The sequence below is a fragment of the Fukomys damarensis genome, unplaced genomic scaffold, assembly GCF_012274545.1.
Source record: "Fukomys damarensis isolate Sample0158 unplaced genomic scaffold, DMR_v1.0_HiC HiC_scaffold_19, whole genome shotgun sequence".
In the NCBI taxonomy this organism is placed as follows: Eukaryota; Metazoa; Chordata; class Mammalia; order Rodentia; family Bathyergidae; genus Fukomys; species Fukomys damarensis.
This window is the reverse complement of record NW_022900931.1, coordinates 27499868-27524949: the sequence shown is the minus strand read 5'-3', so window position 1 is coordinate 27524949 and position 25082 is coordinate 27499868. Positions and strand designations below refer to the sequence as shown.

Here is a 25082-nt window from a genome sequence, read left to right as displayed (position 1 = left end):
CCTGGCTCCCTGGCGCCACCTGGTGGCCTAACCAGTACCAGTGAGATGGGGTCTGAGTTCAGGAAAGTCTCCTCAGGAATGAGTCAGGATCTGAGGCTGGGGATCCCGGGGTCCCAAGAGCCTCAGACTCTTCTTCTCACCACCAGCCTGGCTTCTGCAGGTCCTGCATGACCACATTGCCTACCGCTATGAAGTTCTGGAGATGATTGGGAAAGGGTCCTTTGGACAGGTGGCCAAATGCTTGGATCACAAAAACAATGAGTTGGTGGCCCTGAAAATCATCAGGAACAAAAAAAGGTTTGGCTCGAGAGGAGACAAGGCCATGGTGGAGGGAGGGCCTTGCTCTAACCACTTCAGGATGCCAACCCTCTCCGACTCTTCCTCTTTGTTTCCTCTTACTCTCTCTGCCTGTTTTACTCCATGAAAGGGCAAAGAGGAAGCAAGGTCGTGAAGTTTTAGTGCTTTCTGCCACCCTAGACAGTCTTGTAGAGGGAGTGGGATTGGACTGAGTGAGGAAACTGCCAACTGCCACAGAACAGTGTGTCCTCCCGGCCCCCACCATGCCCCGTCTTTGCAGATTTCACCACCAGGCCCTGGTGGAGTTGAAGATCCTGGAAGCCCTCAGAAGGAAGGACAAAGACAACTCCTACAATGTGGTACACATGAAGGACTTTTTCCACTTCCGCAATCATCTCTGCATCACCTTCGAGCTCCTGGGGTCAGCTGCTTTTACGTTTTCATTCGCTGTGCTTGAAAAGTTGCTTAAATGACAGAAGAGAAACTTTGAGGTCGAACTTTACCTTTTTGGGGATGACAATATTTAATGATGAGAGCGGGTGGAGCAGCCACCCAGTTATTGGGAAGCTCCAGGAGCAGGAAGGCTGGGACTGGAAGCTGCCTCCTCACCCCACCCCTCAGAAAGCCCATTGCCCACCAGTTCACTCAGCTGTGCCTGCCTGGCGCTGAGTTCCTGCAGCTAAACTGAGATGTGGTAGTGGGCTTCGCTTTGAGCCATGTTCCCTATACACAGGTACAGAGGCTGCTGCCCAAAGGACAGTGGGAAAGGAACTTTAATTTTGAGTAAAGAAAGACAAAAACAGACATTTTTATTAAAGGGCCAAATCCTAACAAATAGACTGGTGTTGCCTTGCTGAAGATTGGAATGGAAAAGTCATGCTAATGTGGAAGGACGGACACACTTGATTACTTTCTGTCTGAGATGGTCCGGTACATCTTAAATAAAATCAGAAGCCAGGGTGCATTTACCTTATCAGAGGAAAACAATCAGGGTGTCTGGATGCTCTGAGCTGACAGCACCATCAGTGAGGGTGAAGCAGGACTGGGACGGGAGGAGGGCGGGCGTGCTCCTCACCATCTCTGGAGATCACAAAATGTGGCCTCCGTCCAGGATGCAGAGGTGAATCATTTTCTAGTCTGCAAAACAAACATCCCGGCTGCCTTTTTGGGCCATTAATGACTGTGCCCAGCTAGGACATCAGTGTACTTAAAAACGCTCGGTGAGGTGGTGTGTGGAGGGAGAATCCTAAGCTCACAGAGTTGGAGAGTTGCCCAGGGTCACAGGTGAGGATGGAGCCAAGGCCGGGTCTCAGTCTCCATCCCAGCTCTCAACAGTGAACGGCTTCCTAAACATGCTAGAATTTGGTCATCTTGGAGAGGGTGGTTAGGAGTCACAGCCAGAGGCTGCTGCCCTCCTCTCCCTGCTCGCGGTTTCACAAAGGTTTTAGTTTCCAACATCCATAAGGCCGCAGGCTTCATATAACAGAGCAAGCTTCTGTTTTGTGTAATATTATAGGCTTCTGCCACCGTAGAGAATTAAGGACTGTGTGGCAAGAACTGGCCTTCATTCCTGCAAGGTCACAGATAGAGGGGACTGAGTGACTGCATACCCCTCTGATAGAGTAGGGGCTCCCTACCTTGCCTTGGCTCCCACCTGCCAACTTTCTGGTTCTCTTACTTACCAGGGCCAGAAGTCTTTAGCCTTACTAGGTCTTCCCTGGAGTGGCTGCTTGATTAAGTGACTAGGAGGCTTCCTGGCCCCTCCCAATAGTCCTGAAGAAATAGGACTAGTGCAGAAGGTTGGTCCAGGGATTGCCTGAAAGGCTGTCACGGTTGGACTTTATCCTGGGCTACCATGAGTCAGTGAGAGGGCCAAGTTCATAATACACAGAGCATGGCCTCCGGGTCTGAGGCTTACCCACAGATGGCGTGGGATTGTGTGCAGGTCATGCTGAGCATATCTTTACACCAACGTGCGTCACTTCTTCTCTGTTCTTCCCAGAATCAATTTGTACCAGTTGATGAAGAATAACAGCTTTCAAGGTTTCAGTCTGTCGCTAGTCCGTCGCTTCACCCTCTGTGTTTTGAAGTGCCTGCAGATGCTTTACGTAGAGAAGATCATTCACTGTGATCTCAAGCCTGTGAGTACCCCTCTGTCCTGCCTAGGAGGCAGATGCTTTCCAGGCCCTCAGGGCCCAGGACAGCCAGTGTGGCCAGGGTGGGAGCTGAGCAGTCCTGTTCTCAGGTTGTGAGAGTGTGGGGAGGTCTAAGGGAGGCAGAAGAGATGCGGCATAACTGAAGCAGCTGGGAAAAGGCCAGGCTGGGCTTCCTGTAGGAGGCACAGCCGTGGGCAAGTGCGCAGCGGGAGATGCTGCTGGCAGCCTGTTTTGATTTGTAGCCTGAAGAGCTCTCCCAGGGCTTGGAGCTCTCCCCTGTCTGCTCTGCAGGCCCGGGGGCAGATGTTGCTATGGATTCCCACTGCAGACTTTCCACTCTACTTCCTGTACTCTGGGGGTGTGGCCTTCTCTCGGGTCCTGCTAGCATCTTCCTACACGGCCCTATTTGCTGCACTTCCTGTTGTGTACAGGACTTGCTTCTTTTCCTGTGTTCTCCGCTGAGCTACAAGTCCCCCAAGGTTGGGAGTCCTATCTTTTCCCCACTGGTCCCCAGCCTACCGTGGCACATGTGAGGAAGTCACACAAAAAGGTAGCTGGTGGCATGGTAAAAGAGCTGGCTCCAAAACAACCCAACACTCACGGCTCTGTCACCATCCTTAACTTTCCCTTGCATCCATCTCTCCACTCCCAAAACTTATTCTTTAAAAAATGTGTTTTTGTGAAAATTGTAGCTCACAGAGTAAAATTTGGGATGCTTTTGTAGTTAAAGATTGGCAAGATACTTGCACTGATTTCTCTCGCGGCCGTCTGGACCCTCATGGGGCAGGTAGGCTGCATCCATGTGTCCTCCACACCCACATGCCTGCATGCCCAGCCTTGGGTCTGCAGCTCTGGAGGATTATCACAGCCATGAGTGTGGGCTTCAGGGCTGAGAAATACATCGAGTAGACCAAGTACGTGTGTCCCCGTGACACATCCCACCAGAAGCACGGATTCCAGCATCAGGGAGCTCTTCTTGGGGACTTCATGGTAGGGACAAGCTTGGCCTGGCCATGGCGTCCCCTCCTTCTGTAGAGCTCTTTCTGCCAATAGGGTGGAGGATGGGAGAGTGTTCATCAGCTTCCTGCCCCTGTGACAAAATCCCAGAGGCAAGCGGTTTAGGAGGAAAGGTCTCTGGCCTTTTGGTTTTGCTCCTGTGATCAGGCTGTGCATTGTAGTGGGGAAATGCTGCTCCCTTGTGGCAAATGAGAGGCAAGAGAGTCAGAGGTTAGGGCTGGGCCCCCCTTCCCCTTCAGCACACCCCCAGGTGCCCTGCTACCCTAACAGAGGGACCCCATCTGCTGGAGGAGCCTTGCTGTTGGGGAAAGGTGCTAGATTCCTACTGAGCAGCCTCCTGCCTTAATGTTCTTTAGCCAAGGCACCTGGGTGACATTTGCACTTTCCCAGTGTGTGGTCTTGAGGCTTCCGACCAGATCTGCTGTGTCCCACATGTAGTGTTAGGGACTTGGTGAGCATTGGTGATCAACTCATATGGCCTGAAGTTCTAGAACAATCAGGATTAATTCTCTGATCTCAGCCAGTGCACATGATACTGAGAGAAGAGCCTAGGAGCTCTGCCTTCTCACCTGTGATGCTACTGAAACAGCCAGTGTGGGGGGCTCCCCAAAATCAAATTAGAATCATACCTCTAACCAAGTCATTGCCTTCTGCTTCTCGATTTGGTTCTCTACTCTCACACTGTCACTGCCATAAGTCAGCAGGGCCTTCAGACAAACTCAGCCAGCGGCTTTTTTTTAAAGCCTTAAGCAAGCAAGGCATAGCAGCAGGTGTCAAAGAAGACACAAAGAAGCCCACAGTCTGCATGAGTTACACAAGCTGTGGCAAAGAGACAAGATGTATGTAAAAGAAGCACTGCAAAGCAGCAGATGCTGGTGCCCACCACTGGTACAGTCCTGGCTGCCTCAGTGTCCTGAATCCACACAAAATGTTTACTTCTGACTTCGAGGAAGAGCAGACGTCACATAGCCCTACAGTGAATGAGGGGGTGAGGAAGCAGAGAGCCTGGGCAAAATTAATTTTAATAAATGTGACATATGTCTTCTCTTTCTAGGAAAACATAGTGCTATACCAAAAGGGCCCTGTCTCTGTCAAAGTTATTGACTTTGGATCAAGCTGTTATGAACACCAGAAAGGTAGGCCCCATACCGGCCCCTCTGTCCGAGTTCTCTCCTTGGCACACAAGGCCACCAGAGGTCCAGCCCGGGCCCCACCATCACCATTCCCAGCATGTTTTCTAACAACATGCTTCACCATTCTGAGCCCGAGTTCCTTCATCTGTGAAACAAGCAAGTTGGGTTTACATATTATAAAGGCTGTTTACTCTTCTCATGTTCTGTGGCTATGAAACCACTTGAACATTCCAGTATTCGAACAGCAAAGCTCAGAAAAAATCTGCTCAGTGTTTGTACCTTTGCTCAACAGTTAAACTGAAAATCCAACCGGAGAGAACCTGTATGGGCGAGGAGTAACAGGTCGTGTCCTGCTGTGGACACGAGAGGGGGACGCCGTGGCCTAAGCTCAGCTCCCAGCAGACAGCACGCAGTGCTTGTGTCCAGACCTTCCAAGTCTTCACTGTGCTTTTTACAGTGTATTTGCATAGCGTGTCAGAAGCATGGCTGCAAAGAAAGTTAGTGATACCAGCAGTACAGCTAAGAGAAAAGCTGGGAGAACCACAATAGAGTTAAAGAAAGAAATCAGTGTGAAATTTGTTAAAGCCCTGGAAAAGTAAATTTATAAATGTAATTTTTGGACACTGGAGCCAATTATTTGGTTTTCCATTATTTCTTATGGGAAAAGTATGTTCAGCTGTCAAACTTTGCAGCATTTGAACATGAATGCGGAACGAATTCCAACCAAGGTATCTGTACTTTAAGGAGGATTGATGGTTTTAAAAATGTGAACATTATTTTTTGATCATTCCTAATTGATCAAATATTTATGGAAATTTCCATAAAATAAAAATACTATGGTGTGTCCTCATCCCCTTACTCACTGGGTCTGGCACTGTGTGACTCCTGGCTCTTCCCCAAAGCCAAAATGACCGTGAAAGGTAAATGTTTTGAATGCATTCAGGACATTGAGGCAGCCAGGACAGTGCAACTAAAGCCACGAAAGACAACTCCCAAAGAACAGTGGGATACGTTTGTTTGAAGCAAGGGGGAGTATTTTGAAGGTGATGAACGGTGCTGTGTCTTTCACTGTAAAGAATTTTAAAACATGTAAATATTCAAATCTTCATATCTTTGTTTCCTCACCTTTAAAATATAGACAATAACAGTACCTTTTCCACAGGGTTATTGTAAGGATTGAAAGTATCCCTGTCAATAAATAATGCCTGCCACATGTTAAATGCTATGTGGGTGCCCATACATTTCTGTTTTAAAATACTCTTTACTTTGCACAGTACCTCTTTGGTACTTTTGGGACAAGCAGTATGTATAAAAGTCTTCACTGCAAGTCTTTACTTTGTTCTGAGTTACAGAATAATTACATCCTTATAGTAAGCAATTAAAACAACGGAGAAATGATGACAGGACCCCCCTCCCCGGGTAACCAGGAACTAAAGCTATGTGGAAATAGCAAAAGCGTCGCATTTCTCAGGCTTCTGGCTCCTCCTCCATAAAATCTAGGCTCCCTATTTTGCCTTTTATATTTTGTCATGCTGAGATTTTGTGGAGGGTTTGTTTCTGTGCCTCATGTTATCACCGTGTATGGAATACACATTTAATTTAATGACATATTTTGCATGTCTTCTAGCCAAATCCGCCATGCCTCCTCATGTGCTAAATTATGGTACTTTCAGAAGCTGTTTACCCAAAGCTAACCGGACAGTTGTGAAAACTGAGTTTATATTAGTTTCATATTTGTTTATTTTTAAATTTGGTTGATTTAGGTCGATCTCCCACTAACAGTGCGTGCTGGAGGCTCCTTGGGAGCAGAGCGGGGTCCCTTGTCTGCACTGTGCTCAGGCTGCTGTGAGGGCTGGAGGATCCTGCGCAATGGCGGGGCTCAGTGCTGCCTGACAGCATTTGGCTCTCTGCCAAGATGGAGGCTGAGAAGGCGGAGGCAGAGGGGTAAATCGTGAGCCCTGTTCAGCCGCAGCCGGGCTGCGGGGCCCTCTCCACAGTGCTCTGCAGGGAACTCTCCCGCATCAGCTCTCGCCTTATGCCCCCACAGCGTACACCTACATCCAGAGCCGGTTCTACCGCTCCCCCGAGGTGATCCTGGGCCACCCCTACAACATGGCCATTGACATGTGGAGCCTGGGCTGCATCATGGCCGAGCTGTACACGGGCTGCCCGCTGTTTGCCGGGGAGAACGAGGTGGAACAGCTGGCCTGCATCATGGAGGTGAGGGGCCTGCCGCTGGCCAGGGCTCCGGAAAAAGGAGCTGACTCTGCACACCGCTTTCCCCCTGGGTTCTGTGTTCCCTAAAAGTATTTCCAAAATGATATACCATTCATACATTGTTGAATTGAGAACTACCGTTTTATCATAAATTTAAGTAGCTCCAAAGGATGGCATTTTCCCTTATTAATAAAATTTAAAACGAACTTGTGGGCCGGGGATTTAGCTCAGTGGTTCCGCACCTGTCTCGCAAGCACAAGGACCCGAGTTTGATCCCCAGTACCAAAACAAAACAAAACAAAAACAAAAAAACCCACACAACTTTTTATACCAATCCTATTTTTCCCAGAGAATTGACACCCCCTAAAATCTATCCAAGAACTATGTGATTAATTTGTACCTTGTACTTTGCTCTTTTTTCTCTTTAAATGAACTTTTTTCTATTCCACTTCCTCCACAGAATTGCTTTCTGACTTAATATAGTTTTATTTTGCAATCTTTTGTTAGTTACTATAACTTTAAATTTTTCCTATTGCTATAAGCTTCATGGGTATGGATTTTTTTTTGAGATCATTAAAATAGAGGTAGGTAGTGTACAACTATGGGTAATTATTTGTCATAAAATGTGAAATTTCATTGAGCACATATCTCTTTAAAATGAAGAGTGGGGTTTTGTCTTTCTCAGCTGACTTTTGCTCCTGTAGGTGAACAAGCTCAGGATCAGTGCCTTTCCAACACACTGACCTACACAGGTGTGAATCCGGGAGGTGGAGGAGGCCTGGTCCTTGTTGCCTTGTTCTGTGACTCCTTTCATGTCCTAACAATCAAATGGTGAGAGGACACCAGAAAGTATTCCTACCGTCTGACAACTTGATCACAGTGTTGTTGAAAGCAAATAATAGGAAATTATCTGACATAAAAAATCCAGTGTTAACTCATTGACTTTATACTGTGAAGACCGTCCTATGAAAAGGCTTTGCCCAGATACCATGTGGTTATTAACTGTTACTCTTTTAATTAAAAGTCTTGTTATGGAGCTAAATTAGACAAAATGAGGAAAAATCTTCCCCAAAGTTGGAAATGTCACATTTTAGGGTTTTCTTAGTAAACAAAGATATTTTGATTATGAAAAAAGACCCTTATCTGTGCAATCTATTTATGTGTATATATTAAATTTTTATTTTCTAGACTGTCTCAAAGATAAAGGTAGAGTACTATAAGAACTGCTAACTATAGATACACAGTTCACTCAGACTCTGACAGAGTGTTAAAATCATTTAGACAAAGATGGCTGGGAGTGGTAGCTATGGTGAGGGAAATGCTGCCCCCAGCTGGTAACCTGCTCTAGAGTTTCTGTCCTGTCTTCCTGCACGGCACTGGGTGATTTTCTGAGGTGTCTCTGAAGCCCAGAAGGATGGCTTCCTGCTGTCTGAAGCCTGACGTGGCCTCCTCTTGACTTCAAGTCGGGCAGAGGAGCAGGGGCCCGGGGTCAGGTATGGATTGTGGCTTTGCACAAGGGCTGAAGGTGACAGTGGTAATTTCTCAATCTCTGTGAACCCCTACAGAATGCAATTAGAAAAGTGATCAGGTGGGTCTACACTTTTCTTTCCAAGAATAAATGTGTCTTTTAAGGGTCTGATGCCCATTGGTGACTTTTGTCTCCTTACCACCCTCCATCCTTAGTGCTCTTCGTTGCGACGTGCTGTTCTCAATCCAGCGTGATCCGGTGCTCTGACAGAGAGCCCGGCCTCTGTCCGTGGTGCTGATGCCCGTAACATAACATGACACCTTTCAGTCTTAGGGCTCCGAAACAGCCTCGGATCAGGGGTTGAAAGACACAGCCTTTGGGTCTGCTTTCCACTGCCTGGATGTCACTACTTGATATCCCTGGGCTCTTTACTGTAAAAGGCAGAGTTTAACCAAAATCCTGCCTAGCTCTTAACAGCCTTTGACTTTCTGACTCCGCAAAGAGTGAACTAACCTCAATGTACTTGTTGAAGGTGTTGGGCCTGCCTCCAGCTCGCTTTATCCAGACAGCTTCCCAGAGACAGACATTCTTTGGTAAGTCTTTGGGTCTAACTTCCTTTGTCCCAATGTGTTTGATGAGGAGTCGTGGGCCTTGAAAGCGCCTCCCATATGCCTCCCATACCCTAAACCCTGATTTTACTTTTCCCCCAGCCTCCTACCAAAGAGAAAGCTGCAATGAGCAGCTTGAATGCCAGGGAGAAATGGTACCAGTTAGTGATGACACTGAGGTGGAGGAGGTTCACAGTGAGGATGGGCTTAGAACTGTATCTTGCTGCCTCCTTTTCTCAACATGCACCATAGTTGTATTCTAGCATTAATGGAACATTATTCTTTATTGCTGACTATCTCCTCATCTCCAGCCTCTTGCTGTCCTGGGCTCATTGCCTCTGTGGTATAAAATGGGTGATGAAAGATTAGCCAAATAGCTCTGTCATAGATGTGTTGCTGCTGGTCAGTTATGAGTGGGTCATCTGTCTGATTCCTGGGGTTCCATCACACCCACAGCTCCACAGTGCCTCTCTCATCACAATTCCCCAACTCTGGATTCTGCAGTCCTCTGTCTTCTATGTGAGGTATCTATACAAGGTGCACAGTTGGAACAGCAAGGTACATCATGGGGTAGGACTTCCAGGGACCCTATGCACAGTACATATAAGTCCCAGACCCAAAATCCTTCAAAGAACCACAAGAAACTTAAGTGTTTCCCAAGCAGAAAAATCCTTAGTGGCCTGAGGTTTATTCAAGAGTATGCAAAGCCAGATACAAAGGGAACCCATAGATGGGACTGCCTGCCATTAGGAATGACATTTCTGATCAGCCCCTGAGGTCTCAGTTCCAATCTTCCTAGCCCTCCCACTCTCATTTTCAAAGGAGAATGGCCTTAGAATGGGCAGGCCAATTGCTTAGCTTCTCACAACTGGCCTTATCAGTGGGGAGAGTTAAAATATTCACATGAGGGAGCCCCCAGGGCAAAGGCTTTCACTTGTGCGGCTCAGTATGCACTAGTTCAGCCAAATGGGGTTCCTCTGTCATCTTCTCTTTCATCCAGTAAACAGCTAGAAGCTTGAGCCCTACCAGAATTGTACGGCCTTGGCACTGCCCAGGGCAGTGTCCTGGCTCTCTTAGAACTGTGTCCACATGCACACCTTTCTTCAGAGCAGTCAGGTGCAGGCAGAGACTCTGGCTGATCCCTGGTGTAACACACATGGAGCAATGGAACTGGCCTTTTGATCGCCAACACTTATGTAATTGAGTGTTTGGGGTTTTGAAGGATTTAGAGGAAGTAAAATGTGGATATTGCTTCTTCCCTCTTGGTAAAAAAGACTTCTAACTATTTAACACTGATCTCATGAGAGCACTGAAAGTGGGACAAGGACAGGAATAGAGTGCATTTGGTGGGAACATACCAAAGACATACAAATGCCTGCTTCACAGCATGCCCAATTTCTACCATTGGTTCTAAACTTCAGGGTAGTGAAGTGGTTTTTATACCACATCCAACTATTCCTGCCTAAGAAGGGACTTTGCAGGGAGCCACATCACCTCCATTGTTTCCCAAACTTCACCTGATTATAACAATCATTTGGGCACTTGGCAGAAGTGCCACTTCCCATGATATCATTGGTTTAAAGAGAAAAACAGGATTTCATGTTCTTAATAATAGCTCCTTGTGATTCTTATGACAAAGTGAGTGTGGAAAACACGCACCACTTTGGGTCTTAAATCTGCTTTTCCTGGCTTTTGACCAACAGCTTCCCAACCCCAGCCACTACTGGTTAATAGTCCTAAGCAGCACAGCAAAGCTGCCTCCAGGATGGTGAGAGACAGCACTTCGGTGCTCTGAGAGGCAGGAAATGATGGGAAGGAGATATGGGGAGGGCCAGAGGGGAGAGAAAAACTTTCATGAGAAAAACAATCATGTAAAGACCAATTCTGGAGTTATTTATAGGGCTGTGAGCTTGATTCTGACAAAGTGGGAACACTGGTCCATGATCCTAGGAGAAATGGGATGGGTATGGGTTTACGGGCCTCGCACAACTCCTCTGGCCCCATTTTTGTCTGCATACAGATGCAGACACCCGTGTGCACATGCACACACACAGGCTCATGCTCACCGTCGTGGACATCTCACAGGAATTCAGTAAGCGCAGATGTCCTGCAAGTTCCATTTAATGGCTACACAAGCAATAGCAAAACTTCACTCTGAGCCTTCTAGAAGGTGAATTTTGTGAACTTCGAGTTCGGTGAGAATTCAGTTCAATGCATAAACTGCATGCATGTGTACACACACTCCCCATTTATGTGCAGACTCACAAGGTGTCAGCTTAAGCAGTCAGCTTTTCTGAGCATGCAGACAAGAATCTAAATGTGAAAATGAATGGCCTTAATCTGAAAGCATCTCACAAAACACCCTTGGGAAACCTTTGGAGCTATTTTCAGGGCTTCCTTTTCAGGGGTGACAAATTTCACATTGGGCAAAGAATTTAATTAGCAGAACTAGCTGAAGAAAGCCATTTGGACAGGCAAGATTTGATGTGATGCTAAAGAGGAAATGAGGTTTGCTTGGATGGTTTGTGCATGAGCTCTGAAAGTATTCCCTAGAAATATCATCATAAAATACCCTCTGGATGTCCCAATATTCACTTTATTGGGCTAGTGGGAAAGGAACAAAAGCATAGGTAACCCAGGAAGGGTTGTGCAGAACCATTTTGTATATTTAGGTTTGTTTTTTAATCATCATCACCATCTGTATCATTATAAGCTTATGTTGGTTAATATTAAACCATTTAAAGTGACGTGGGGAGCGTGTGGAATAGTAGGGAAGTGTTCAGTATTAGTAGCGCTCACTCCCTGGGTGATCTGCATGGGGCTCTTCCTAGCTGACTGAGCCTGCGGTATGGGTGGGAGGGGTGGGCAGATACAGCAGAGCGCAATAGAGCAGCAACGATCACTTCTTGCAGCAGCATGGTTGAGTGGACAGCTGTGCTATGCCCAGTGAATATTTACACCTGGAACTAAATCAGAATGTTGTATTTCTAAGATTCCAAAGGTTTTCCTAAAAATATAACCGACAACAGGGGGAAAAAAAGATACCCGGATTCCAAGGATCTCACAATGGTGCTGAAAACGTGTGACTCCAGCTTCCTGGACTTCCTCAGAAGGTGTTTGGTGTGAGTTTGCTGGGTATTATTGCCTCTGGGTTTCCGGTTAAGTAGTAGATTTTCATGCACATTTGCTAGTGTAATTGTAAGACTGGGAAAGGATTATAAAAATAACAATACAGATATTCCTCATTTAATGCCTGTTTGGACTTACAACCTGTCTTTTTCTTTTGTACAGTTCTGTACAGCTTGTTCATAGAGCTTTGCTGTCTTTTATTTGCAGAATTTACCTTATTTGTACAGCACTGTCATTTTTCCTGATTATACTGTATGATACAGTAGTTTTAGGTCTGTCGTACATTACAGTGCTACATGTAAGAGTTATGCAAACAAAAGCGACGTCAGCCAGCTGGAGTTTCCTTTGTTCTGTCATACTTCTTCCAATTCCTCATTTAGCAACCGAGGCATTTGTCAGCCTAGTCTGGGGCAGAGCTTGGCCATTACACAAGGGCTGTCTGTAATGCTGAAGGGAGAGCTTTGGAGGGTAGGTGACCTGCTGGACTCTGAGTGGTTGGTTTGTCTTGGGTGACACAGTGTGTGGGCAGAGTGTGTTGCTTTCTTGGCCTCCAGCTGCCTGGCAGCAAGGGTGCAGGCAAGTCCTAGTGTCTTTGCTTTGTAAATGGAAGTGACTGCCTTCAGAGGGCCTATGGGTATGCACATCTGATGCACACTGACTCAGAGCTCCTTCCTATCCCCCAGGATTTTGTGTTCAAATCATCTTGCATTAGGGAACTACAGAACTATAAACTTTAAACCATTTATTATGCGCAGCATTTTGGAGTCTACATGCAATTTTGAATCTGGTGTACCAGAAATTCGATACTGTACTTTAGTCAAGTTATACTGGAAAGAAATCAGTGCACAAAGCCCCGGCAATGTCCGGTTTAGGTGTTTGGAAAGTGTTGACAATTGTTTCACTATTTTATTGTTAAAGAGGTTTTGCAAGTCTGTCTCCACTGAGTACAAGCAAGTTAGCTGTGTGGTATTTAAAATACCACCATTTCTCTCTGGGCCTCAGTTCCTCTTCTGTAAAATGGGCTGTTTGTAGGGTGCCTGTAGGATCCTGTAAGTGTTCAGCATTTTTAGAAGACCACATCTTTGTGTTCTTTCATTCTTCCAGTGAGACAGAGTAAGTCAGCAAAATACTCCTTTGTCATTCATGTGTTCTGAAATTCGGGCACTAACTCAGAGGGCAAAGCATCAGATATTGCAGAAAGCGTTCCCACAGGAGGCCATTCTGCTTCTTTTCTGAATAATCGAGGTAGGGAAAGATCTGTTTTTAAACTCAGCCTTGTGCCAAGGCTACAGAATGAATGTGTTTTTCCCATGATGGAAACTGGCCACCCAGATGGGATGTCTGGAAACCCAACCACCCAGGACATAGCTCAACCCCAAGGCAGGCACGGTCTCTCCTAGTACCAAGGACTGATGGCTTAAAACTTGTAAGAGGCTGAGGGGGTCTGTTACTTAATCTGTACCTTGCAAGTGGCAAATCATTTATACGAGCCAAGAGAGTGACCTAATGGGGTAAATGTGTAATCTTGTGTAGACTTAACTCCAGAAGTCCAGCAGGAAGACCTAACAGCAGTGCATTTGAAAAAGAACAGGAATCTTGAGTTGTTTGTAGCCTCGATGAGTCTAGCATGCTCAACCCCCCTCCCCACAGCTGGGCGCTGTTCCCAGCGTGATGGGCCCCAGATTGAATTTCCTGTCCTAGAAGATGGCCAGAGGGTAGGAGCCATATCACATGATCAACAGTTAGTGATATCGATGTTTTCAGGTAGTTAAGAGGCTGACATAAAAGGAGGATTATTGATTTTATTTCACATATGAGTTTCATTTATTTCACTAATGAGTAGGATAAAGACCTGGTAAAATATTCTGCAAGTCAGTATTGGCTCAGTGAAAATGAAAATGATGAAGAACTGTTAAAAATCAGGGTTTTGGAGCTGGGAATAGTTGGATGTGTCGGCCCTGTCACAGCAGTACTTGATGATGGCAGGTGATTCTACATTGTGAGCTCTATCAGATGTATTTTGTTGCTGTGTTACAAGTTTGCCTGAATTATTTCCAATTCCCTTACACAAATTAATACAGTATACTCAAATTCTATAATTTTTTGTGATATATTTGGTAGCCCAAATCCCATAGTTTGGGAATTTATTTGTATTTTCTTACCGACGCCTAAATCCCCCTGTTCTTTGTTTTTGTTTTTTAAATAATGTTCTTCGTTTAAATTATGTTCTTTCTAGGGATTCCAACAAAATTTGGACTTGAGTATATTCCTGGCTTGTTACACAAATTTTCAAAAAAGATTACTTCCAATACTTGTTTCAGTTACTTTAACATTTTATGTTGTAGTCTATCCTCAATGAATATGACATGGCTTAAATGCAAAATATCTTTATTGGATTAAACAAGCATTATAATATTAAAAGGGGAAGCAGAAATGACCCATCCTGGGCTCTGTTGGTGTGCAGGTGGGAGCCTTCGCTCCGCATGACCCCGGACCAGGCCCTCAAGCATGCCTGGATTCATGAAGCACAGAACCGCAAGCCAAGGCCCATGCCCCAGAACTTGAGGAAACCTAGTTTCAGTTTTCCCTCCGAGCCAAGCAAAAACAAGATTCCAGGACACCATCATTCCATCCAAAGTACAAAAGGTACATTCCTCGGCCAGCCAGTCCTGTTCCCTGGTCCAGGAGCCAGGCACTTCTGGAGGATTTTGTCAGTTTCTCTGCACTCAGCCTTGGAGAACTCGTTTCTGGCTGCACCACGATGGGCCCCCGCCATTCCTCACTCTGGGGATTTTCCTCCTTTAGGAAAGTTGGCTTTCTCTGGACTCATTTTCTGCCCCATCATTAGGATTTTCCACTTTTCTCCTGTACTCAATTCCCTTTCACCGCCCTCCCTGTTCATTCACTGAGCCCACTCCTTTGTGCCCTAGAATCTCCTGTATAATCATTACCAGTGAAAGACTGTAGCATCACACAGATCTTTAATATGCCATACACCATGATACAGGCCGCTGGCATTGCCACCTAGAAGTAAACTCTGGCCAGACCATGCCAGGTGTGGGCCTCTGGGCAATTTACTTGTAAAAATAAGAATGCTTGTCCTGTAAGGTTCCGAGAAGGATCCAGTGAATTAGTAAACGTCAAATTCTTAGAATAATGCCTGGTACATAGAGTGTGCTTGTATAAATGAGATACATTTGTATATCACTGCAACCACAGTTCCCCAACGTGGCTTATGGCTTAGTGGAAAGTTAGAACACACACTAATTTGTATGGAGCGCTTATTCCTTCTGCTTCTTTCTCCATTGCAGGTGAGATCGCCAAAGAGACTACAGACAAAATGAAATACAGTGCCATTGTGCCCTCTCCAGGTCCCAGTGCCCAGCAGGTGTCTCTCCCGCCGTGTGTCTCGGACACCATCCGGCTGCCTCCCATAGCAGAGGCTCACAGGAAGCCAGAGGTTGCTGCTGGACAGGAGGCATCTGGGACCACCAGGGAACAACAACGCAAAGACTATTCTTCCCAAGACACAAGCGCTCTGCCACCCATTGTGTGAGCCTTGCTGAAGGTGTGTGCCGCTCCTTCCCACTGATGATTTGTATCAGAGACAGCTCTTATACTGTACAATACTTCACATTTTGTATGTATAAATGTTTCCAAAGATTAAAACTTTTCACATGGACAATTGGCATGTTTCCTCTGGTAGGGAACGGGGTGGAGGTGTGAGTGTATGCTGGGGTTAATTTTAGGTACTCAGTGTTATGGCATCAATAGAACTTTATTTTTATTTTTTTGCCCACACCTGCCAACCAGGATTCTTGTTTGAAAATGATAGAAGCTGACTTCAACTTAAACAATAAGAAATATTTATTGCTTTATATTACTGGGGAATCTGGAGAAATGGACGTGGTTTCAGGTACAGCAGAATCTAGGAATTCAAAGTCAGAGCAAGATCATCAAGGTCATCCATTAGCCTTGCTTCTTTTTAATACCTGGTTTCAGTTTCCATTTTAGGTGCTGTATAATATTCCACAAAAGGTGACATCAGGTAATTGAAGCCATAGATTTGGACGAGGTGACCCAGGGAAGGTGAAAGAATGAGACTGGGAGCAAAACAAAGTCCCAGGAAAGGTAAATAATGTAAGGAGTTGACAGAGCAGACCCGACTCCCTGCTCCGAGATACAGAACAATAGGAGAAAAATTAGTCAGAGGAAGAACTTTATAGAAGGTAAAAAGGATGAAGAATAGAAAATTACACAGAGTAGCTAAGAACTGCAAATGTTGTAAAAGTGGGATGATATGGGCTTTCAGTCGGGTAACATGCCCCTGGGTCCAGCTGCCAGGAAGTTACAAAACCCGCAAGGGAACTCAGGTCTTGGGAACTTTTGTTGCTGTTCTGTGGTGTTGGGGGCGGAGCCCAAGGTGGTGCATGTCAGGCAAGGGCTGTATCACCTGGCCACATTCCACCCTGGGGACGTTTCTGCACCGTCACAAGTGGGGACGTGCTCCGCAGCTCTGCAGGGAAGGGCAAGCGGCCACATTCTCAGTGGATATGAAAAGCTGCATTCTGATTTCTGTGGTCCTAAGAGGCAGGAATAAATTCCTCAAAATTCCATTTTGAGGGCAGTTTGTGGCGCCTCTCCGCCTTTCCTGTGACGTCTTTTTGTTCTTTGGGTATTTTACCTTAATATCCCACTGGATCCCAAGAAATCAAACATGTGGAGCCCTTTAATTGTAATTTTTAATTTTACATCCTTGCTCGCATGGACAGGAAAATCTGCAGTCAGCGCTCGCTGATGACGGTGCGAGGGCCGCGGGAGGCCTGTGCGGACTGGGAGGGGCCCACGGGAGAGGACGCGGTGGGCTCGTCACAGGTTCGCCATCAGCCAGTCCAGCAGCTGCAGCCGCGTGACGTTCCCCACAGCCTCATCCAGCTGTCGCTCCTTCTCGTAGCGCAGCACGGACTGCAGAACCTCCCCGACGCTGCGGCCCTTTTCCACGGCAGCCGCCGAGAGCTGGAGCAGCTGTGGAGAGCAGAGAAAGCAGTCGCGGAGGGCACCGATCCCAGCAAAGATGGGAAGAGAGGCAGAGGGACTGGAATCAGAGGGAGAGAAGACTTCCGTTGGAGGCTGCTGACATCACCCTTAATTCACAAAAGATGGGTTAGTAATCGCCTGCCCACGATATGCAAAATGTGATTTATCATTAAGATCCAAATCTGCCAACCCTTCCTCCCTAAGGCGCTGTGTCCCTGGGTGTCAACAGTGTTGTTGCTTTCTGAGAATTCTGAGGCTCTAAACTCACACCAGTATCATGAATGCTCTCCACTTTTGTCCTGAGACCACCAAGGAAATTGGGGCGCTGCCCACCACGTTGTGTAGACCCGAAGGCCTGGACTATCAGGCAGGGGGTGCCTCCCACAGCAATCTGATCTTGGGAGGTACTGGCCGGAGCTGACGGGCTGGTCAACACGAACCTCTGGTGATTCTCAGAACCAGAATGCAGACCAGGGCTCTGATCTTAAGCTTAGCCCGAAAAAGTCAAAACGATTGTGTAATGTGAACACAGAACACACACAGTGTCATTCATCCGAACTCCTAAAGGCAATGAACTAACTCACAGAACCAAGTTTTTATTTTGTGTGTTCTACTCTTTATAAGAGTCAATGGTCAAACAAGTGGACCAGATATCATGAGCTGAACGACATGAGGACATTCCTGGGGTAAATGGATAAAGTCTCCATAACCCCTCAGAATTAAAACTGGAAATGCAGAACTAAAAACATACATTAAAAACCTAAGATAAAAACTTACTGAACAGACTAAATGCCCAAAACAAAGGTGAGAGAGATCAGAACAGGTTTTTTCTCTCAAGAGGGCAATGGGCTGGGGATCCAAAGGAGGAAATGCCCTTCTCACAGTGCACACTTTATTTCTGGGTATTGGACTACGCACAAGCACTGCCTACCCAAAAAGAAAAAGGCCATGCAGAGGAAGTGGCCGTGTGCCTCAGGGTCACCAGGTTCCGCCACCTGCATCAGCCCGAGAATGTCTGCTTACATTGGTCTTTCACCCGGAAGTCTATGTGAGGTGGTTTTTTGGAGTTTCTGTCATCTGATTGCTCTTAAAACTATTGCTCAATGCAGATTTCTTCATAAGTCAAAGTCTGTATGGCTGCCCTGCCTTTTCACTCTTTCCCTTTAGTAAAACAATCTCATCTGTAGAATGGGCAGAAATGTGGATGCAAGTCTGTCAGTCTCATTTTAGATAAATATATTGCCCAAGCTAATCACAGTAACCTAAAATGGAAAGCATAGTGCACGATTTAAGACATGGGTGTAGGATCAACGCCCTCTTCACATGCTATACACACAAAGGTGCTGCTCTGCTTCTCAGTCTGAAGTTTTGGCTGGACCACAGCCTCCATCCCGAACTGCTGCTTGCCAAGGACCAACATGGTTGTCTGTTTCACAGACTGAAAACCTGGTGAGGAGACACACCTGGGCGAGGAGCAGTGGGGACATCTCATCTTGGAGCTCGCTGTCCTCTAGCCTGGTGGACCCCAACCTTTTGACCCAAGGGACTGCCTTTGAGGAAGTCAGTATTTCAACAGACTTGGGGGTGGGGTTGGGAAGGTTTAAAGGACTGTGCACTCTAGATCCCGCATAGACTAGGTGCTGCTCCCACAAGACCGGTGTCCCTGCCAGTCTCCCAGGAGGTGGAGCTTAGGCAGTGACTTGAGCCATGGAGAGGATGAAAGTAGAGATGAAGCTTTGCAGAATTGTCTGCCCCTCACCTCTTGCTAAGCATGCCCAATTCCCAGCAGAACTGGGTACCCTGCTCCAGCCCAAACTTGAATACCCACACAACAACTAAGTGCTCTGCTAAATAAAGATTTGGATGCAAGTTCCAATGACAGCACCCCAGACCACTCTGAGTAGACCTGCAGCCCTGCCAAGGCTGAAGCCAAGGTCACACAGCATCTTGTGTCAGCTCCGTGCAGCCTGGTCAGGGTTCTGCATGATTGAACTGTGTCTCTTCAGTCACCACATCAGCCCAGTAACACAGGGACAAAGGTCACTTATGGCACTTATTACACAGAGAAAGCTTCCACGTCCACGTTTCTGATTTCTCTGGGGATGAGTTCCCTCCTTCCCCTTCCATCTCTCCTCTTCCTCCCCTCCTTTTTCTTTCTATCCTTTCTCTCTTTCCTTCTTCCTTTCTTTTCTTTTTTCCTTCTTTTTCTTTCTTTCTTCCTCCCCCCGCCTCTCTTTCTTTCGCTAGGGATCAAACCAGGGACTCATACATGCAAGCAAATGCTCTACTGAGCTACACCTCCAGCTCCAAAGATGAATTTTTCTAAAAAATTCACTGACAAAAGCCATTATTCCATTTCTCGCAATCAATAGGAAACCCAAAGTTGGGGGAATGTAGATGCGGTCTCACTCTCTCAGTGCCTCTGTTCTACTCTGCAGTGGGACTCAAGCACTTGTGCACACTGTCCGGATCTGCTGTCCCTTGAGCATGTGATCCTGAGACTCAGTGGGAGACACTGGTGGAAGCTCAAGAGCTTGGCAGACACACTTACCTTTATCGTTAATGGCAGTGACAGGTCAACCGCCTATCCTCTGGTCTGACTTCTCAACTGATTCATGCTTAGGGTATGGGCAAGAGAGATGTTATTTATTGAATTCCTCCAAACCCCAACCCCATGTGGACAACAACCTCAGAGATTAGCGGCAGGTCTGAAACCCACTGTTCTCCCTTTTCAACCTACCCTCATGATACTTCCCCCAAGTGCCTCCTCATTTGGGGCACTTCTGGTCTACCCAGAATCAGCCTGTAGCCCAGACCTTAATCCAATTCCTTCACCAAGTCTCCTGGAAGCTCCTTGTTTGTGCACCACCACCAATAAATGAAGAAAACAAAAGGTATCATTTACCCTTTCTTTTTCCTTTTGATGTCTTGGATCAGGCAAGATCTAATGTTACTTTATTCATTATCTCTCCCAGGAGCAAGTTCTCACTGTTCCATTTAACCCTTCCTAGGGTTATACTCTCATTGAGAAAGCAAGCAGTATGCAAATCCCAAATCAACCCTCGCTAAAGCCCTCTGACTTTTGTCCTTACCTTCTCCTGGATCCCCTCATCGTCACCAGCAAAATACAAAATCGGGACGTTGAGTTCAGAGGCTGCCACCCACTGCAGGACGGCTTGCAGCTGCTTGTTCTGGACGGTGTCCGTTAGGTTGTGGTTGCTGACTATCACCTTGGGGGCTGTGCACCCTTCAGGCAGCTGTCCTGACAGATCTCTCAGCTCATTGTGGATGTTCTGGTAGGCGTTCTGCAGGAGAGCTTCTGCTGTCCCCGTGCCCTTGACTGGTAAGCACTCGTACAAGCTGTCTGGGAGGGCTGAGCCTGGCCTGCTGGGGTCCCCACACTTGTCGTCTCCCAGTTCTACCAAGGAAGAGTCGCAGGACTTGGCAATGATGACACACAGCTTTATCACAGAGTCCATGAGCTGTTCCACCATCTGCCCACTCATGTGGCCATCTACCTGGCTGGCGACCATCTTGGTCAGTTCAGAGAAGGGACCACCAGCCTCACTGTCCTCACACGGCTTGGGAGAACAAGGGGTCGCAGGTCTTTCATACTGGTTGCCACCTTCTTCCTTAATCCGCACCTTGTGTTCAGAGGTACAGTCACTCTTGAAAATGGTCTCACTAAGTAAGTTCCGGATAAAGTTGAAGAAAACACTCATGAGATCCTTCTTGCCTGCTTGTTCCTGGTCACAACCCTTATGTGGATACTTACGGCTGGGCTCAGTGGGAGCTGCGCAGGGCCTGTTGTGGGGGAAGTTGGTGGTGTTAGCAGCTTCAAGGAAGCTCTGTGCATCCATCCTTCCTCCCTGGGCCAGGTGGTGCTGAATGAGGAGGAGGGCAGAAATGATCAGGTCCTTGGCCCAGGAGTCTGAATCACACATGGAGTTCTTGAGGTCTTCTGGATGGAGGCAGAGGTTGCAAGGGTCCTGGTCCTCAAAGGGGGTGTCTGATGTAGGGCTGTGCTGCTCGTGGGGCCCTGCAGAGGTTGCATGCTCGGGACATGGAGATGTACAGTCTTTATGCTGGCTTTTGTGCCACATGGTCAGCCCCTCTTTGATGATGTGTTCACCCAGAGTTTCGATGCATGTCTTCTCCTTCTGTGGTTTGCATGCGGAATGCATCTTTTCTCTCCATTTAGCTTCAGATTTCATTGAAAAGTTCATGTTGCGGTACTTAGGGTCGCCCATCCCTTTCATGGAGACGAGGGAATAACTCTCGGACTTGTCCTTGGCTCTCCGGAGAGTCTCGGGGATTTTCTTGGCAAACACCACATTGTAGAGTTTCCCCAGCATGGCATCCATGATATCTGTGGCCTTTTGGCTTCCGTGAGAGAAGAGACTTCTTTTCACAGCTGAGACAAAGTCTGTGTCCGTCATGAGGGTTCCCGTGACATTGTGGAGGTTTGTCATGAAGGAGTCGATGAGATCCGAGACAACCTCTTTTGCATGCTTGATCAGGACTCTCTTCAGCAGGATGGTGGCGATGGTTGTGTCCTTCACTTGGATCTTCAGGGTCTTCATGATGGAGACCATCATATCGGACACCACACTATTGGTGTAGGTCATGATCCCTTGACTAAGAGAAGGTGTGAAGTCATTGGGCCTTTCCTTCCCCTGGAACAGCTTTCTTTCCCCAGGTAAGGACCTCCCACCCTCCTTAGCATCTCCTGCATTTCGAGATTCAAACACTTCCTTATAGAAGAAAGATTTCTTAGAAGCAGGCTTGTCACCTGGACACTCACTTTCCTTGGTGCTCTCCTTGATCTTTAAAGTGCTCTTGTATCTCAGATGTGGGGGACTCTGCGATCCTGAGGCCCTGTCTCCAGAGCTGGGAGCCTTTTCGGGGTCAGAGTTCTTAACACACGCAGAGACTGTCGCTTTCACCAGCTCGGATGCTACAGTGCTCAGGCTTTTCTCCGGCATGGGTTCATCTCCCAGATACATCGACTGGTGGACACACTTCCTTACAGAGCCATCAATCTTCTCATTAATCTCTTTTCGGGCCATGGCTATGACTAGATTTGTGAGGCGGTTTGCGTAGAAGGAGACTTCGTCTACTAAACTCCCGTTACCAGCCTGGGAAGGATTCTCTTTGTGAGTCATCTCAAAATGCAGTCTTCCTGGACTGCCCTGGGTGGTGGTGTTGTAATAGTCCACAGAGAAACCTTTGCGTGGGTCTCCGGGGTTGGCAATTTCCTCCCCGATCGATGTTTCTCCAGGTTGGAACCTGGCATCTTGGAACTCTGCTGTGCTCTTCTCCAGGTCTCTGCGCAGCCAGCTGAGCACTCTGATGGGATCTGAGGAGGCTTCCTTAAAAACAGACAAGGTTTCATCTGACCACAGCAAAGTAAAGATGTGGGGCATTCAGGGCAACCGCAGAGCCTGTTACCGAAACTCACCCGTGGGCAATAAAGGAAGCCCAGACTTACCTGCTTCTTGGTACTGGGCCCTGTTTCAAGTGTTTTAAGACTTCTATCTCTTTTAATGTTATTCTCATAGTAAACCTAAATGTTAAGTTTATTGTCTTCATTTTACAGGGATGAGACTGAGGATCTGAGAGCTTAGTTACTACTCATCTGAAGCTATCCAGCCAACTGCTAGTGCGGTAGGAGTTCCCACCTGGGGCCGCGTTTGAGCACTGCACTCACGGCCTCAAACACATGTCTCTGTAGACTATGAGGTCGTCAGCCACAGAGAAGAGCCAGCATTTGAACTGGGTCAGGAGATACTTCTTGTGTTGATAGCATTTCTTCCTAGAGCTTAGCTGTTTTTGTGCAGTCTCTTATGAGTCAGTTTTCCCCCAAATGAGAAGTGCATAATTAATCATCTGTGAGGGGACACAGGCCCAGTATAAATGTACTAAATGGCTTCCAATGGAGTAGATGACATCAATTAAGTCAATTTACAATCAGCCTGACTTACAGTGGAGTTCATATCAGTGGGCATCTCGCTGGTTTCGTGTGAATGAAGACTGTGGGATGGATGCTACTGCCATGAGGTTGTGCTCAGATTTGTATGTTCACCTGTTATAATCTGTACATGAGAAAATGTTCACTTGAACATAGAATAAAATAATGTTTTAGTAATAATAGTAAAGTGTCCAGTTTACTTATCAAATGTGAAGGATCCTTGTAATTATTGGACATCATATGTCTATTTAGAAAGGAATTTGGGTGTGGTGGCCGATGCCTGTTGCCCCAGCACTCTGAGACAGGACGATTGCCATGAGTTCAAGGCCAATCTGAACTACATGGTGAGACCCTATCTAAAAAAAACCAGAGAGAGCGAGAGACAGAGAGAGAGAGCAAATGACCATAGGTATTTGAAGAATATCACAGTGATTTTATTCCCTAAATACTAGTATACCTCCAAAATAAATAGTTTACCACTAAACTAAAATTTACCAGCTATTATTTGTAAAATACTTGTAACATTTACCAAGAACTGCATTAAGTACTTTATACACATTATTCCATTTAATCTGCAGATTCACTCTGTAAGGTAAACTTTATTCTTCCAGTTTCAGAAAACAGAAGTTTAGAGAAACTGAACACCATGGCTAGCCTCTCACAGATAGTAACTGAGGGGGTCTCGTACTTGAATCCAGTCTGCTTCTAACCCAGTGCTCTGTCCCTGTGTGCCCCGCTGTGTGGTAACTTTGGAAGGCAGAGAGAAAAGTGGCGCCCGTCTTCCCCAGAGCTGGTCTAAGCTGCCCGTCACAGTGTCAGCGTTAAGTTCCTGGTTTCCAAACGCTCCTGTGGTGCCCCTGACATCAGTACAGCTGCTCTAACAGCAATGGCAGCCTCCGAAATCACACACCACAGTGCACTCTTCCACACTGCCTGACTATCATTCTCTAGGAGCCTTTTCCAACTGTGAAACTGTTGCAAATTGACAAAAAGGCTATTGTATAACTTTCACACACCTATCAGGTGAGGTTTGACTGATTTCTGCCCACTGTGGAGAAAGGTCCCTGTGCCTCCCTCTGCAATATAGCACAACGTTTCTGATCTATGTTTTTGAAGCTCACCAGTTTCTTGTTAGTGAATTAAATAAAATCTTCAATATTTTACATACACGTGAGTGTCATTAGCTTATCTTTCTCTGAAAATGAACTTTTTTTACTTTTGTTTTTTGAGATAGGTCTTGATGTGTAGCCCAGGCTAGCCTTGAGCTCATAGTGATCCTCCTGCCATAGCCTTCCGAGTGCTGGGATTACAGGTGTGCACCACCACGTCAGGCTAAAAATGATCTTTTGGCAGATTTGGAAGTCTTCTAGCAGGATGCCTCACAGACTTGCCTAAGGAAGGTAAATGGTGTCTTAAGAGAGGCACCCCAGAGGTTTCTTTTCTTGGCTCCTGAGTGGCACAGGGACCTGTTTGTTTTCTTACAGATGCTCTATTTTCCTTGTCTTAGTTTTCTTCCCTACTAGTTTTGTGCCTGGTTTTCATTTTGTCCTGTTCATGGCCAGCAGTCACCGGCGGCAGCAGTGAATGGGGTTCTGGTTTATTGCCTGATTCATCTCTCGGATGGTTTAATGTTTGTATGTCTACTCTGCTGGGTGAGATACACAACATCTGCTGATATTTTTCTATCTCTACTTCAAGGCAGTTAAGACTTAGTGCCCACAGGGAAGGATGGGGACAGGCGAGTTTCGCTTTTTCCTTTGATTCCTGAAGCTATAAACTGTCTCTATCAGCGTCTGTATCACTGTGTCTGTACCTCAGGAAAATGTTAAATGTAGACAGCAGTGTCTTTTTACTTCCACATAGTACTAATAAATTAGTTTATAGTTTTTAGAGGATCTCTATTCCAATCAGATTATATGCTTTTGTAATTTGAATATTCTTGAAATTCTCCCAAAATAATGAAATCAAATTTCTAACATTTTAGGGGGAAAGTATTTTCTCTCTCTCTCTCTCTCTTTTTTTTTTTTTTTTTTGAGACAGGGTCTCACT

General features: G+C 46.4%; 2 protein-coding genes across 5 annotated transcripts in view; one reads left to right on the top strand and one right to left on the bottom strand.

Moving 5' to 3' along the window:
- The window catches only part of Dyrk4 (dual specificity tyrosine phosphorylation regulated kinase 4), a 39844-nt gene extending 24236 nt beyond the window's left edge, over positions 1-15608 (top strand). The window contains exons 7-15 of the mRNA XM_033765590.1: positions 161-297; positions 578-718; positions 2300-2438; positions 4525-4606; positions 6651-6823; positions 8821-8881; positions 11889-12018; positions 14490-14671; positions 15337-15608. Of these exons, the coding sequence (XP_033621481.1) occupies positions 161-297; positions 578-718; positions 2300-2438; positions 4525-4606; positions 6651-6823; positions 8821-8881; positions 11889-12018; positions 14490-14671; positions 15337-15581 (1290 nt within the window). The 3' untranslated portion in view covers positions 15582-15608. The remainder of the gene's footprint in view (positions 1-160; positions 298-577; positions 719-2299; positions 2439-4524; positions 4607-6650; positions 6824-8820; positions 8882-11888; positions 12019-14489; positions 14672-15336) is intronic.
- A 1146-nt stretch (positions 15609-16754) lies between these two features.
- Positions 16755-25082, bottom strand: part of Akap3 (A-kinase anchoring protein 3) — a 20187-nt gene continuing 11859 nt past the window's right edge. For 3 of the 4 annotated variants that reach the window (XM_010611601.2, XM_010611603.2, XM_010611602.2), the window contains 2 exons: positions 20155-22434; positions 16755-17050 (listed from right to left, as the gene is read on the bottom strand). In XM_010611601.2, the coding sequence (XP_010609903.1) occupies positions 16895-17050; positions 20155-22434 (2436 nt within the window). In that variant the 3' untranslated portion in view covers positions 16755-16894. Of the gene's footprint in view, positions 17051-19613; positions 19681-20154; positions 22435-25082 lie in introns of all 4 variants that reach the window. The other variant, XM_010611604.2, reaches the window with a different exon arrangement.